Here is a 16,607-nt window from a genome sequence, read left to right as displayed (position 1 = left end):
AGGTGGAGCATGTTACGTTGGTTTATTTTGCATATTAAATCAGAAAAACGTTTATCTAGCACTTGTAAGGGTTTATCTAGCAGGCGTTGTTAACAGCTGTAGGCGTTAATCTAAAAGGCGTAGGCATTACTTTAGCAGGCGTTGGTTACAGGTGTAGGCATTACCTTAACAGGCGCAAATGTATGAATTAGTTTAACAATCGCGTTTTGAACGCCTGAATTCTGACCCCTTTGACGTTCCATAGTCTACCGGCAAATGCAGCTTCCTTCTCATTGGTTAAGGTTGAATCAGAGGTCAAAGTTTATTTTCTGTTGAATGTTGCGCACGGTTGCGCAGTGAAGAGTTACCATGGTAACGTGTATCAAAATCAGCTTAACCAGCACGAAAAATTGGTCTAACAACATAGCTAGAAAATGTTTTAGCTGGCTAGTTATGTTTGAACAAGCAGCAAACCTGAAGTGTAAGCTTAGACAGTAGCTAGTTAGCATGCCAGCTTAGCTATACTCAACATTCAGTAGATAAAGCTTGTCAAAGCAACACCATAGCCATGGCAGGTGAGTAAAGTTAGCTCATGGCATAAGCATCTTTAATCATAAAAAATACAACTAAATAGATATAACAATATAATGAAGTGCTTTTCCAGCGGAGAAGGAAAAGGGGCAGGCTACAAAAAGCAAAGGTAAGCAGAGAACAGAGTGGACTCAACATCCAGAGACCACCTGGTTTCTTGTGTCTAGAATTTTGCACAGAATTATTATTATATTATACGCCCCTCAGTTTGAACTTTACATTTCTGGTTTATTACAGAGGAAGGAAATTTGAAAGTATCCTACATTTTCCCAAATGGTGACAGATATGGTAAGTGCTCATACTAACACCATAACGTTAGAATTCAGATAATTGTTTTAACCTCCCATTAACCACGTACACGGACGGTCACTGTCAGAAGGAGAGTGCAGCAAGTCCACAGACGGAATCATGGTGAGGAGTGGCAAGGGGAAACACACCTCAGCTACTGGTGTCACCTACACTGGAGATTGGCATGACGATAAGGTTTGTGAATGTGTGTGTTTGTGTGTGCATGGGTGGCCTATGTTAGGACAGGATTAATCGGTATTGGTATTTGGGGAGAGGGTTTTATTTTGGAATTCATAGTTTCAGGTTGTTCCTGCTGGGATTGATTTTTCCCTCCTCACCAGATGAATGGCAGAGGGACTCTGGTGCATCCCTCTGGGGCTATGTATGAAGGGGACTTCAAAGACAACATGTACCATGGCACTGGGACATACAGATTCCCTGATGGGACCAAATACTGCGGCAGCTTCAGCAAGAATAGGTGAACCCTTTACTTTAGCGTGTTAACTAATTCATGTCAATTCATATGTATTTGTATATAATTTAGTAAATTGTCCATGTTGGTGAATTTTAGACTAGGCCTATGGCTAGTTTATAAAGGCCCTGCTTTTTTTATAGGTTAGAGGGAGATGGCGAGTTCACAGACTCTCAGGGGCTTGTTTGGACTGGAGGCTTCCACAACAAATCAGCACCTGGCTTGAAACTTAAACTCAACATGTAATTCATGACATGATGTAAGATGACATAACTCAAGTCTTTGTTACGTTTTTAGTAACATTTATAGAAGATAGATAATTTAAAAAGGAACCGAATCAGACTCCAGTGACAGTTTAAAAGGACCAAATGAATGGCACCAACAATGTCCTTATAAAACTCCTTCAATGACGCATAATGTCTTAAAGAGTTCTATCAGTAGCAAAATCTTTAAATAACTATAAATATAAGTTTGTAACACAACAGGAGTTACATTTTTGTTAATTCAGAGTAAGACCAAAGGCTTAATCTAGTTTATTAATTTAAGTATATCAAAAACAAACTGTTAGCTAAGTTGTGTGGAATCAAGGAAGTATTTGAAGTCATAGAATGTCCTTTGTCAATAATGTGGAGAGAGAGTATGTATGTAAACTAAGAATTCATAAATGGAAAATGATGCTGTATAAGCTTTGTTCAGTACAATTAACAGAGAATGGAGTGAGATTGATTGCGAGCTCAATCAGGAGTGGAGGATTTGTGACTATAGCTGTGGAGAATGTACAGACACACAGCCGAATGTAATATCATATCCCTTTCAGCTTTTGTGTTCTACCGGACAGGGTGGCCCTGCCTGCCCAGGTTTAGTCATTGAGGCACTAGAGCCCTAAATGTAGAATTATCATACAGGGGGCCCCCGTAAGGACATCCTGCTACCGGGGCCCGCATCACCACAGTGCACCACTGCATCTATAGCTGGGTGTGTTTCTGGTCTCACATCAGGCTCTCGGATTGTGGCGTGAGCGGGCTGACCCTTCCATAATAAAACAATCCTGTGTAAATGTACAAGATTATGAAAACCAAGAATAGTTGGCTAAAATTGTTAGTGTGTGAAATGCCCATTCAAATAGGTTACAGCTTACCTAATCTTACCGTCCTAATTATTTAATCATCTTAATTACCCTACTGGAAACATGCGCTTTTTCTACAGTACTATTCCGTTTTTAGTAAATCATGTTGGAAGTTATCTCAAGATAATAGTTGTTTATGCGAAAAATATTTTCAAAGCGGATTTCTTGGACTTGATTATGATTGTGGAGTGATTATGGAGCGGGTGCTTTTATTATTGTATTTATGCTATTGTGCTGATAACAGCAGCCATTGTTAAGTGGATCCATTTTGAACACTCCCCATTGTTTGTTGTTATTCTGTTGTTTTTGTGAACAACAGAATAAAATAAATGTAAAATAATTGTAAAAAATATTAATAGTTAAGAATGGTGTTACATTACATTTTAATTTAAAGCAGAAATATAAAAAGTTGTTGCCTCTTGAATAAACTCTTAATGATGTTGCGAATGGTTGAGATAATCCTCATATTTTGATCAGCTCTTGGGCTGAATTTGATGGGACAACCTAGCCTATGTAGATTGCCAGTGACCTGGAATTTTCTCCATTTGTAGATGATACCTTGGACAGTGGAGTTATGTACTTCAAATTGCTTGCAATGTCTTTGTAACCCCTCCCAGACACATTTGAATATCACTCGTGTAGATCAAACTAGACTGAGTTTCTCATCTTTATTGAAGGCTGAACCTTGCTGAGTTACTCTTTAATGATTTTCTAATCAATTGCTTGTTTTGGTGCACCTGATCCTAATTTGAACCATTTTATGGTTTCAAAGTAAAATATTTCTTGTGTGATTTGTTAAATTGGATAACCTTGATCAATGAACTTTCCAGGGGGTGTATATGACTGCATCTGTTGAATTCCTCAAAGTAGATTTGGCCCAAGCTATTGCCTAACAATAAAAGGTTAGTTGGCTCTTTTTTAGAGGAAGGACATGGATATGACTTAGATATCAGGTCACAGATGTTGGGCCTTTCCTTGTCTACACATTCAAACCCCAGGCAAGCCCCTAGTGCCTGTGTCTGCTGATGATGTATGTGTTGAGGGCAGGCCTGGTGGCGGTTTGTGTGGTTTACAGTTGAAGGGGAGGAAAGGCGCATGGCACTTGTGCTGCATTACCCAAGCAGATCAAGGGAGAACTATACCTTCTTATCAGGGCAAGTGAGAACAGTGCTTCACAAATACACAAAGAATCAGAACATTGTTCCAATGAAGGCTTTAAATTGTGGTAATAGTGTGACCTTCATAGAAACACACATCTTTTGTTGGGTGTCTGAACTGGCTTTTCATTCCCAGTGATCCTATGCTGCTGCCTTATAAGCACAAGGCCAGAACTTGTGACACTGTTAATAAAAGTAGGTTACACAAGGAGGATCAACACACAACTTCCTGTTGTCTTGGGAGACAGCAAAAGAAAGAATGATCAGAGTAAAATCCTGAAAAGCAGCAAAGGGGGGAAATATTGTGTATCTGAAATGACAGTTTTGTGTTAAATGTACCATAGGAGACAAAGTATGAATGTACATGTAACATCCCTCATATGGGCCTCCAGGATCATGAAGTCACAGACACAAAAAGGCCTCTTTGTGGAATACATTGATACAGTGTCTAAGATTTGCATGTACTCCTGCCTCAGCTTTGTGCTCCAGAATCAGATAACATCAGCCAAGCCCTGGCCCACCATGAGTTCCACATTCAGAGAAATGGGAAAGTGTAATACTAGAAACTGGAAAAGACGTGCCTTCAGGCATCACATGCAATTAATCACACTGACTCACACAACAACGATTATATAATTATCAACAACAGTCAAAATTCAGTCGGTGGCCACCAAAAAGGTTTGGGAACTACAGTATAAACATCCATTTAGATGGAAAAACGGACACAATGACACAGACCTTCATGTATACCCACCCAGAAAATAACGAGATACAAATACATGTAAATATCTGAACGGATAAGGGTGATTCCAAAACACAGAATCACACCACACAAACCTACTGTGGCATGACAGCAGGCCTGCGTATAAAGAATCGTGACATTCAGAGACTCAGTCTATGGGTAAACCTGACTAACGACTGTGTGGAATCACAGAGGGAATGTACAGCGTCTGCACCATAAACTGACTACCTTCCGCATGTTTCCCTCCTGAGCAGACCAAATCCTCTGCTTTGGGGTTTTCAGGTTAAGTGGAACTCAAATCAGATCTCCAATTGTCTCCTCAAGATGGAGTGTCAAAAGCCCTCAAGCTTTTTCAATCTCACTCCATGACCTCTCCTATCATTCCACTTACACAAGAGCCCCTTTTGTGTGGAGAATCATCAGACTCACATGGTTCTTTGACTGAGGGATTGTAGGACAGTCATCAGAGGAAGACAGAACAGAGGAGTGCTTTAAACGCTAAAACTCCACAACCCTGTTTGTGGACTAGGCAGGTGGGCACGCGAACCATGGAAAACTGCAAGACTGAAGGTAAATTCTAGTTCTGTAACCAATATGTCACATCTGGAGTACAGGTTTCACCAATATGTTTTTTGGTTAATGGTTCTGGATTTCTGATTTGGTCGCAAGGTTTAGAGACAGACTTTTGTCGTTTTTTGTTAATATCTGTGTTGCGTGCCTAACAGTGATTATCCAATTACTTGAAATTAACCCTGGATACATTAACAATTGTTATGAAGCAAGGCTTGTTATGGACTGTTGGTATGCTTGAACCTGTCATTTAATGGTCTTTGGCATGACCTGACAATCTGATGTTGGCCAATGTCTTATGAACTGGACAAAACTTACTCTAACCATTGGAAGAAATAAATAATGTGGTTTAAATTGTTGTCCTGAATGTTCTTCTACAGGGTTCTTCCATTAGGAACTTTTCTTTTTTCCAGCTCAAAAAATTTCTATTCCACCAAAAGTTCAAATGCATAATGTATATATGATAAGCAGACATTTGAAATGACCTTTACAATGCTGCTTTCAGTTTGGATATTTGGCATTTTAACAGAAACTGTGTCTTTGTACAGTAGGCTACAACTATTTGATTGTTTGATGACTCACAAACCATTAGCTTACTGTACATGTGGTATTTCGGTATGGTTAACTCTTACATGTAATGTGCATTGACTGCATGCAGAGATGTGTTGATTTGTACATGATTTGATTTAGATTTTTGTATCTCTGAAAAATAATTTGTGTACAGCTGGGAGCTGTGGCTTCAGCTGCCAGAGTATTATCTCCATATCGATGTGCAGGTGACAGGATCTACCGTAAATACATAACAATGTGTCAGTAACTGATAATCTTAACTCCTAGAACAAGAGGACATGGAGGAAAGCCTTCCGATTGCTCAGGTAACAGCTCTATAGTCAGTCCGTCTGTGTAACACATTGCTGCATTGGCTAAGATTGTTGGATCAACACCATTAGAGAAACGGAAATAGTCGTGGCAATGGTCTGTACATCAGTGGGCTAGTGCTATATGCTATAACAGTTCTACTGATGTATAAAATGGTGGTCCACTGCTGGACGGTTGTGAAATACAATACAACACACAGATGTTGTTGCACTGCTGTGAGCTTTTTTAAATGTATTCTAAAAGCAGTGAGCCCAGGCAAAGGATTGCAGTGTAACAGAGATATTCTATGTATATTACCTATGTACATTATCTATGCTAAAGTCTCAATCTGCAGTTTTGGTCTTGAAGAAGATCACTTACAAATGCCACATGAAATTTGTTCAACTAACACCAACAGAACCCAAAAAATTTGCTTGTTTTTCTGCAATGCTTTTTAACATTGAACATTGTTTTCTACCTCAACACTTGCAGAAAACTATTATTTAAATATATTCCATGGTGTTGGTGGCCCCAGGGCACATACTAGTTTTACTTACTCAAACATCTTCTGAGGGCATAAAGAAATGTGATTGGTACAGTTGAACACCCAATTGAAATGGAGAGGAGGCGGTGCTCATGAACATGTCAAGATGGATCGCGAAAAACAAGTGAATGTTATCTAGACCAAAAATTCACCACTGAATGTTAGCTACATTACATCAAATTTAGCACGTAATCAAGCAATGTTCATTATAACATAACAGGCAACTTACTCGTTTGCAGATGTTAGCAAGTGTTCATGAGCCCCGTCTACCACCCATTTCAAATGGGTGTTTGTCTGTACCAATCACATTTCTTTCTGCCCTCAGAAAATGTTTGAGCAAGTAAAACTGGTATGTGTGAATCTCATCTGCAGCCTGATGCCTTTCACATGACTGTGTCCACTGGGATTGAGGAGAGGGGCGAGCAGCAGGCTGTTCAGCTGATTCACTTATCTTTCCAGCGTAAATTCAATAACCTCGCAGCCTTAGGATGGCTGCTATGTCAGAGTAAAAAAACAGAAAGGAATCAATGCTGGCTTCTAACATGAGGGGAGAATCCAAACAACAACAGCAATCAGAACGATAAGAGGGATAACGTGATCTCAGTGGAGAGCTTCGTGGGCCAGCAGACCCTGTACAACAACTAGCTGTGACCAAGCTGATCTCTGATAGGGTCATTTCTGTGCCATGCATGGCTGAAATCAGAGATACTGAGATTTACTATCAAGAGGACATGAAACTGAATGGGGTTCTGTGTGGTACAGCAGCCATCTCCAAGAAGTCCAAATTAGGCCAATGTGCTCAATAGGCTTGGTTTCATGCTCAGCTTGCTGCCATATCCTTACTTGTTCTGTCCTGGTCCTCTGGAATTTTACAACCCTACCCCGGCATTCTCACTTTCTTTCATCCATCCCTTTACCACCTTCCTTCTGCTCTTTTTACCATCTGACCAACTGCTCTGCTCTCTTCCTTGTTAAAACAGCCGCTCATTCACCGGAATAATCGGGTATTTACCCAAAATGCAGAGCCAACGTAGCCTTTCACGTTAATGCTCCGGAACATTCTTGAGCAATTCGTGACACGCAGTAGTGTTTTTTCCTATCCTGATCCCTGACCTGGGGTTCCAGCTGCAGGCCTTGGTGGTGGAGCTGCGTAGCGGGCTGCAGGGGGCCCTGCAGGACATGTCTGTGCTGCAGCAGAACCACAGCCGTCTGGAACAGAGAGTTCAGGCCCACCAGAGTGATGTGGACGACCAGATCATGGGAATCAGGAACTCGCTAAACACATTTAAGGTAGGCCTACCCTACTCTCGGCATGAGAAAACCCACTGAGGACAAATTGTGTTCCGGTCTGTCATACAAGAGGTCTAAATCCAGTAATATGCCTAATCCAAAAGATAGTATTGTTTTGAGAGTATGCTATACACTCACCTAAAGGATTATTAGGAACACCTGTTCAATTTCTCATTAATGCAATTATCTAATCAACCAATCACATGGCAGTTGCTTTGATGCATTTAGGGGTGTGGTCCTGGTCAAGGCAATCTCCTGAACTCCAAACTGAATGTCAGAATGGGAAAGAAAGGTAATTTAAGCAATTTTGAGTGTGGCATGGTTGTTGGTGCCAGACGGGCCGGTCTGAGTATTTCACAATCTGCTCAGTTACTGGGATTTTCACGCACAATCATTTCTAGGGTTTACAAAGAATGGTGTGAAAAACATCCAGTATGTGGCAGTCCTGTGGGCGAAAATGCCTTGTTGATGCTAGAGGTCAGAGGAGAATGACTGATTCAAGCTGATAGAAGAGCAACTTTGACTGAAATAACCACTCATTACAAGCTTTTGTGACGCCACAACACGCACAACCTTGAGGCGGATGGGATACAACAGCTGAAGACCCCACCGGGTACCACTCATCTCCACTACAAATAGGAAAAAAAAGAGGCTACAATTTGCACAAGCTCACCAAAATTGGACAGTTGAAGACAGGAAAAATGTTGCCTGGTCTGATGAGTCTCGATTTCTGTTGAGACATTCAGATGGTAGAGTCAGAATTTGGCATAAACAGAATGAGAACATGGATCCATCATGCCTTGTTACCACTGTGCAGGCTGGTGGTGGTGGTGTAATGGTGTGGGGGATATTTTCTTGGCACACTTTAGGCCCCTTAGTGCCAATTGGGCATGATTTAAATGCCACGGCCTACCTGAGCATTGTTTCTGACCATGTCCATCCCTTTATAACCACCATGTACCCATCCTCTGATGGCTACTTCCAGCAGGATAATGCACCATGTCACAAAGCTCGAATAATTTCAAATTGGTTTCTTGAATATGACAATTAATTTACTGTACTGAAATGGCCCCCACAGTCACCAGATCTCAACCCAATGGAGCATCTTTGGGATGTGGTGGAACGGGAGCTTCGTGCCCTGGATGTGCATCCCACAAATCTCCATCAACTGCAAGATGCTATCCTATCAATATGGGCCAACATTTCTAAAGAATGCTTTCAGCACCTTGTTGAATCAATGCCACGTAGAATTAAGGCAGTTCTGAAGGCGAAAGGGGGTCAAACACAGTATTAATATGGTGTTCCTAATAATCCTTTAGGTGAGTGTATATGGCTGGATGGGATATTTCTGTGTTCTGGTTGTTTTCAGGAAGACTTGAGCGGTGCTCTAACCCAGATGAAAGAGGTTAACAGCAGACAAAAAGAGATGCAGAAAGGCCTGGAACTCCTTCAGTTACAAACCAGCAGAGAGATCCTGCCTGTTCAACAGAGGTCAGTGACATACATACATTTACTTAGCAATGAATATGGAGACATTTGATTGCCTTTAGAAAACCATACTTCTTTGAATAATAACCCTAAAACCTACCTCAAACTCACAAATGGGTTCCTAATCTTAAACCTAACCCTAATGCCTAACCTTAATCTAAATTAGTCTGCTGCTCTCCTTGTGTTTCTGTAAGGAAAAGCTCCAAAGGGGACTGCACAGGGGATGGCCATGCATTTCTCTCCAATCAGACGGAGCTCAACGTCATCCAGCATTATTTCGCCAGCCTGCCCAGCAGCTCTCCACACAGGAGCACCGCCTCCACCCAGAGTGAGTGAAGCGCGTCTCATTCTACCCACTGCAGATCATACAGTAATGTCATGGATGTGTTGATTGGCTGCTCCATAATTCTTTCTGAAAGCCACTGAACATACAGTAGTTGCCTCAGCTGAGTGAAATCCCAGCGACGGTCACAGCACAATCACGGACCGTAGAATTGCACGACCAATGCTTATTTTCTCCCCGCGTGTGGACTTGATCCCGTGTGGACTTGATCCCGTGTGGTCTCTGTACGGTGAAGCCTCCAACTCGGAGCAGCAGACAGCCAATGGCCAGCCCCACAGGAGCCAGTCCAAGTCCCCACTGTGGAGAGAGAGGAAGGGTAGTCGTGACGACGTGGACACGCAGGCCACCCTAGAAAACAGTGAGTGGTATCACCGCTGCCATGAAAAGCCTCCGTGATTTCTACCTTCGTTACATCACAGTGCCCTACATGAAATCATTTCAGTCGATAACTTAACGTCCTTTTAATAAATCACAACTGCCTCAGAAGTATTTATTTTCTGTGCGTGTGTGTGTGTGTGTGTGTCAGATAAGCGGCAGGTGGCTGCCTTAGAGCTGTTGGAGTCAGAGAGGGTGTATGTTTCCTACTTGTCTCTCCTGCTGAAAGCCAACATCTCCTTCAACGGCTCAGAGGCCATCCACACCAAAGACAAACGGTAACGTACCACTGGACTGCTATTATTTACATGGTGACAGTCAGACTGCCATTGATCGGGCACCACGCCCTGTTCACCAGGGGGGCCGTGGGGTTGTAAATAAACCAGGCAGACAGGCATCCAGATATTCACCTATGGTTGAATATTAAATTTTATATTGAGAGGTATGATAGTTGTCTGACATTCAGTTCCAGTATCTCAGAAATAAATGCTCTCCTGAGCTGTTTATGCAATATAATGTCTGGGGTTTGCAGAGAAGGGTGGGACAAACAAAGACAGCACTGTAGTAGCAGCACATACAATACATGTCAGCTGCAGAGCCAAACCGCTGTTATTTGACAGGAGATACCAAACATATTATTTTGTTATTTTAGCTGTCTTATCTTACACAAACATTTAGGGTTAAGTGCCTTGTTCAAGGGCACAATGTCAGAATTTTCACCTTGTCTGCTTTTTCGTTAGCAGCCCAAGGCTCTAACCACCAGGTCATCTTCCACCCTTATTTTTTTACCTGTGTATTTGGATCATGGGCAATTTCTTTTCTGTCCTCCAAATGTTGCTCTTTCCCTCCCTCTGGTATATGCTATAGGTATTTGTCTCATCTTTTATGACTTTCTTTCCAGAACAGAATCTTCTGGGTGCTTCTTAACTGTAACTTGTCTGTTCTGGTTTTTGAGGTTTAACGGTTTACATCTTGTGATGTCGCCTCTGAAGCTCTGCTCGTGTTCTCTTCCGCGTATGATAGTCTTTGACACATCTATGACTATCCCTGGAGTCTCTGTTCTCTCAGACTGATTTTTTTCTTTACCACTGAAAGTATTCTTCAATCCTCCTTTATTGTGGTCTTAGTCTACCAGGTCATTTGTCATTGCTGAGCTCACCAGTGCTTAATTTCCATTACAAAGTCATAGAAACTAACAACATGTAACTCTCATAATACTTTTGGAGTTCCCTGTATCTTTTTTAACCTTTCTCTGCCCCCCTCCACACATACACACTCATATGCACGCAGTTAACTGACATAGAAGCTTAACCAGGAAAGACAGATCTAATTACAGTTAGATGGAGGGCATTATGAAGCAGCAAGGACGGGAAATTCATCTATTGAATAAAGCAGCCATTAAAGGACCATTCAGTTTAGCAACTCCACAGAGCTACATTAGCTATTTTAGAGCTTTATGCCAGTACTACCAACACCTCTCTTCAGGCCATTACAGACTGTAATATGCATTTAAAGGACATTTTGGATTGAGTCAGCAATGCTGTTTACTGTTGCAAGTTTCTTTATATGTTACTTTTCCATTTCAATCACACTGAAATGGTTTGATAAGAATGGAAGGAAATCTTTTTTATAATTATTTTTTATAATTGTGTGTACAGTCAAGCCCCAGTTATTGATACCAATGTTTCCCTAATTGATAAGCTCTCTGACCATTCAAAGACTTGTCATCTGCTTCTTTTTTTAATGAACACCAATTAGCATAAAGGAAAACACTTTGATTAGCCATAAAGGAAAGAGAAATGACTCTTCCAAAACCTGCTATAACTAATAGCATCCACAAATTCAGCTGTCTATTGAGTCATGTTTCATCCAACTATTCTCCCTACCATTTCTCCTTGTGCTTGTATAAATCATCACCAGGACAATGTATATTTTTTACTCTACATGAAATCATTCCAAGGTGCAAGGTTAATCAAACCTCTGCGTGATGTGTGTTACTGTAAATGGATCTTGTTTCCTTCCCCAGGCCGTTCCCCAGCTCGCTACGTTTCCTAATCCAGCAGCACCTGGAGCTGCTGCACACGCTGCAGGAGAGGGTGCTGAAGTGCCAGTGGCAGGGCATCATTGGAGACTTATTCATGAGGCTCACCAGCAAAGAGGTACTCATCTTCTAGACACAAATTACTCATGCAGCTATGGCAAAGGTCCCTTACTTTTCCCTATTCATCCAACCAGAACTGGAGAATATCACAGCTGGTTATGTTGTCACAGGCTTTATGCAAACTACATAACTCCCGTTACAGTGTACAGCTTGTTATATGCTTATTGTATTAAGACCAATGTGTGTTTAAGTTGGTAGGACTGACTAACAGGGAAATGAGTTGATAGGTAAGATTAGATGTTATGGGCCTCCGAGGAGCCAGTTTATTTCCAGTGGGCCTCTCCTCTTCCAATTACAGTCACATGGGGAATCCTCCAAATAAATCACAAGACCACAAGGGATGCTCATGGGAGATGTGGGGACTAGGAAGAGGATTTATTGTGACTTTGGTTCCTGAATATTTTTGTCACATATAGGTCACACTATCTGTGTCATCCAGTCCTTCAGAAATAAATCTGCCTTTGGCTAGGTCATCATTGGAAATGAGAATGGTTCATAATTAACATAAATGGTCATATAACTGAAATAATAAAGTAACAGAATGCCTCCACAATTCTCCATTTTCTCTGTTTACTCCAGAGTGATTTCCTGGACTTTTATGTGTCATATTTGAAGGAGCTGCCTGAATGTCTTTCTGTGGTCAGCATGTTAACCGCCACCTCAATGAAAGCAGCCGGCCTGTTCGAGGTAAACTGAGAAGGTTGACCAACCTGGAAAATACAAATACAATAGTACACTAAACCAGAAGGAAAGGGTTACTTAAGGAAATCTGGTTACCTCTGAGGGTTATTGTTTAATAAACATCTTAATTCCGATTTTGATTAACGAAGACCACATGGTGGACCTGAATGACATTATCCTGCCTTTACCTACTAGATAACCCTATTTGACAATTGATCTCACATGATTTTGGCAGAGATGTCTCTCAACTGTCTCTCAACAGTTATCTGATCTGTTCCAGGGTGACGAGACACACCCCTCTCTCCACGACCTGCTCCTCCAGCCCGTGCAGAGGATCCCAGAATACCTACTGCTGCTGCAGGTCTGGGTCCCTCTGTGACTATCACATCGGATGAATACAGAATAGCACCAACGCAACACAGCTTCTATATTTGAAGGGAGCCTTCTAAATCACAGTACCTCATCTAAAAAGTGGTGACTGTATAAACTGTCCAGATGAACTTCAGATTCAGTTAAGTCCTTAGCATCCATGTGTAGCCTGGTTTACTTTCAGACCCTGTTGAAACAGACGGATGCCGAGCACCCAGACTACTTCCTGCTGCTGGTCAGCATTCAGCAGTTCAGAGCCTTCACTGCTCAGTACGCTCAACTACTGCAGCACAACGAAGAGCTGCTCCTGCACAACCGCAAGGAGCTCAAGAGGTCAGCTTCTGATCCAGGCTCAGATTTGGTGTTCTGGTAAGAGTGTGCAAACAGTAAATAGGGGTAATAAAGACCTTCTGCTGTTCATGTGACCATATACACTGAACAAAATTATAAACGCAGCACTTTTCTTTTTGCCCCAATTTATTGTGAGCTGAACTCAAAGATCTAAGACTTTCTCTCTGTAAACAAAAGGCCTATTTTTCTCAAATATTGTTCACACATCTGTCTAAATCTGTGTTAGTGTTGATCCACTCCTTCGCATAGAGTTGATCATGTTGTTGATTGTGGCCTGTGGAATGTTGATCCACTCCTCTTCAATGGCTGTGCGAAGTTGCTGGATATTGGCAGGACATGGAACACGCTGTCTTATACGCCGATTCCGAGCATCCCAAACATTGGGTGACATGTCCGGTGATTATGCTGGCCATGCAAGAACTGGGATGTTTTCAGCTTCCAGGAATTGTGTACAGATCCTTGCAACATGGGAATGTACTGCCACATTCTGTGAAATGGATTTGGAGATGGCTTATGGTAGATAAATGAACATTAAATCCCCTGCCACAGCTCAGGTGGACATTCCTTCAGTCAGCATGCCAATTGTACGCTCCCTCAAAACTTGCAACATCTGTGGCATTGTGGTGTGTGAAGGAACTGCACATTTTAGAATGGCCTTTTATTGTGGCCAGCCTAACGCACCCCTGTGCAATAATCATGCTGTATAATCAGCATCTTGATATGCCACACCTGTGAGGTGGATGGATTATCTCGGCAAAGGAGAAGTGCTCACTAACACAGATTTGTGAACAATATTTGTGAGAAATAGGCCTGTGGTTTACATAGAGCAAGTCTTAGATCTTTGAGTTCAGCTCATGATAAATGGGGGCAAAAACACGTGTTGCATTAATAATTTTGTTCAGTGTAAATAAGACCCATGTGGTACCAAATACAGTACACTGGTTGCTCTTTTTGCAGGTCAACTATGAAGCAGTTCTTCAAAAATGTAGACTGTAATAATGCTATGCAAGCCAATGAGATGGGTTCTCCCTACCCCGCCAGCAATGCAATTCTGTGAGTTATGTTATGACTACACTAAGGAATTCTAATCAGCAGTTAGTCATTCAAGCTTCAGCATTTCTCCATGTACTAACTCTCTGACTGTCCCACTGACAGCCTCCCCCTCTCCCCTCACAGGGAGCACACCAATCATGTGAAACGTAGCAAGCAGAGGCTCCTGGAGCAGATCCAGTCTAGATGTGTCCAGGACTGGGAGAGCGAGGGGCACCACTCTGACTCCCCTATCCCGTTTTTCTACCCCGATACGGACCCCTGCCTCAAACATCCCGGTCTCCAGAGCATCCCCGAGATGGGCTCGTCAGAATGCCTGCCCAGCAAACGTTTGCCCCCTGGGTCAGCCTTGGCTGATGCCCTGGGGGAGTTCCTTCTCCCAGTGGACACCCCAGGCCTAGAGGGCCTGTACGAAGAGGCAAACTCGTCCTTACACAATGTGTCCATGTTTGACCAGTGCTCCAGCGCTTCATCCGACTCTAGCATCGACATTGCCTTTGTGCGCTGTCCTAAGAGCCACCATGCTGTCCGCGAGGTCTACAGCAGCGGTGGCAGACGGGAAAGTGGTTACAACCAGGTGCCTGCCCGGGGGTGCGTGTTGCGGGACGACGCCGGGATGACGCAAGCTCCCCACCACCGCCCCCTGCAGGCAGCTCAGCGGAAGAGCAAGTCCCTGAACGGGTTGCAGCTGGACAGCACTGTGAGCGGGGACAGTGGTCCCGGACATCTTTCTGACCACGTAAGGAACCATGGGGTCCACCAACACACCAAGCTGGACAGGCAGTCCAGTAATAAATATCACCCACGCAACACCAAGGCCCAGAGCAACAACAACAGCCCGATCAGCGCCCCGCAACATAGAGCAGAGTCAGAGAAACAGATAGCAGTCACTAAGGAGGAGTCACATAACATCCATACCAAGGTGGGCATCATGGACTATATGGACAGTCAGCAAGCAACTGGGTATCGTTTACACGATGCCCAGAGGCTGTTGTTCAAGAGGGCTGGGACGTTTGTGTCTGTCCGTCTGGGGGCTATTTGTGACCAAGTACTATGTTTAAAGTATTGTTACAGACCTCTGGGTGTCTTTAAAACAAAAGCTTCTCCTTCATTTAGGATTCGGTAAGCCCACGCTGGGGTGAAGAACCAAGGTGGAAGGCGGAGAACAGCCACATCCCTTTTAGTGAGAGGAGCCGAAAACAGGAGAAGGGAGGCTTCAGGAGCTCCTTTAAGAAGCTCTTCAAGAAGAAGTAACGTATAAGCTACCATATCTGCTGCTGCCAGATAACGACAGTTCCCAAGAGCCCTCGGCTGCACCATATCCACTTACAGTGGTTAGGAATAAACAATGTCATGCTGAAGTTATTCAAGTAGTTATTCAAGTATTGCTTTATGTTGTTTCAGTTTCTGCAGTCTTGGGTGCGCGGTAACCTCTGGGCCTTGTGTTCTGTAGGTCGAGTGGAGGAGAGAAAGACAAGGAAAAGGACAAGCCAGAAAGCCAAAACTCCAGTGACCAGGAGGTAGGGAAGACCCCAAGAGTTGCCCATCCAGGCATTGACCGTGGGACTGCAGTGTAAAAAGTGACTAGAGCGTCAATAGCAGATGAACACTGAACTCTGTAAAGCTTCAAATTATGGGACACCATTTGGGTCTCTAATAAAATACACACCCACACCCCCCCCCAGTGAAATGATAGGATACTGTATATAGACACATACATTACAATGCAATTCTCTAAGACCGGCATGCTTCCAACACACTGACATACTCCTTTCTGATTGAACTACTGTAAACTTGCTGTTCAGTGTATTTGGTTTTGAATCAGTAATAGTTTTGAAGGTCTCAATATCTATAGAGAAAATATATTTTACATACTACTGTATACTTATTAACTGTAATTAAGTACAGATCAATAACTTGCCAACAAAGTATTGTTGGAAAAATCGCCCAAAGCAAAATAAATCATGTACGTTTATGTAAAGTTATTTTTTAGGAAATAAAGGAAATTGTGAGTCATAAAAAAATAATAATCCATTTTGCAATCAATATTTGGTATACCAAGTATGTATATTATATTACCTGCCTAATCATTTCTTCATTGAACATTGTTACCTACAATGATTGCAAACCATAAAATGTGAATCTTTTATTTTACATTTATCTGACAAACAG

The 16,607-nt window shown here is 42.5% G+C and overlaps 2 protein-coding genes across 6 annotated transcripts; both read left to right on the top strand.

Annotated features, from left to right (window-relative positions):
* The first annotated feature begins 150 nt into the window (after positions 1 to 150).
* morn2 (MORN repeat containing 2) lies at positions 151 to 2,759 on the top strand. Of its 3 annotated transcripts, none has more exons than XM_010865621.3 (6): positions 151 to 554; positions 644 to 679; positions 808 to 858; positions 947 to 1,053; positions 1,200 to 1,336; positions 1,474 to 2,753. In XM_010865621.3, exons 1-6 carry the CDS (start codon positions 548 to 550, stop codon positions 1,574 to 1,576), a joined length of 441 nt encoding a protein of 146 aa, XP_010863923.1. In that variant the 5' UTR covers positions 151 to 547; the 3' UTR covers positions 1,577 to 2,753. The 3 variants fall into 3 exon arrangements, with proteins under 3 accessions (XP_010863923.1, XP_010863924.1, XP_019903176.1); XM_010865622.3 differs by having other exon boundaries at positions 950 to 1,053; positions 1,474 to 2,751; XM_020047617.2 differs by lacking the exons at positions 151 to 554; positions 644 to 679; positions 808 to 858 and having other exon boundaries at positions 971 to 1,053; positions 1,156 to 1,336; positions 1,474 to 2,759.
* Positions 2,760 to 4,541: 1,782 nt separating this feature from the next.
* On the top strand, positions 4,542 to 16,575 carry arhgef33 (Rho guanine nucleotide exchange factor (GEF) 33). 3 transcript variants are annotated; one of them, XM_020047475.2, is made up of 15 exons: positions 4,542 to 4,925; positions 5,763 to 5,800; positions 7,453 to 7,617; positions 8,987 to 9,108; positions 9,306 to 9,433; positions 9,684 to 9,806; positions 9,975 to 10,101; positions 11,850 to 11,982; positions 12,564 to 12,671; positions 12,946 to 13,026; positions 13,219 to 13,403; positions 14,343 to 14,438; positions 14,541 to 15,357; positions 15,552 to 15,685; positions 15,889 to 16,575. In XM_020047475.2, exons 1-15 carry the CDS (start codon positions 4,904 to 4,906, stop codon positions 16,010 to 16,012), a joined length of 2,403 nt encoding a protein of 800 aa, XP_019903034.1. In that variant the 5' UTR covers positions 4,542 to 4,903; the 3' UTR covers positions 16,013 to 16,575. The 3 variants fall into 3 exon arrangements, with proteins under 3 accessions (XP_019903034.1, XP_010863921.1, XP_019903035.1); XM_010865619.3 differs by having other exon boundaries at positions 4,543 to 4,925; positions 9,300 to 9,433; XM_020047476.2 differs by having other exon boundaries at positions 4,546 to 4,925; positions 9,300 to 9,433; positions 14,562 to 15,357.
* The last annotated feature ends 32 nt before the right edge of the window (positions 16,576 to 16,607 follow it).

The sequence above is a fragment of the Esox lucius genome, chromosome 6 (genome assembly GCF_011004845.1).
Source record: "Esox lucius isolate fEsoLuc1 chromosome 6, fEsoLuc1.pri, whole genome shotgun sequence".
Lineage (NCBI taxonomy): Eukaryota > Metazoa > Chordata > Actinopteri > Esociformes > Esocidae > Esox > Esox lucius.
This window is presented reverse-complemented; position numbering and strand designations above follow the sequence as displayed.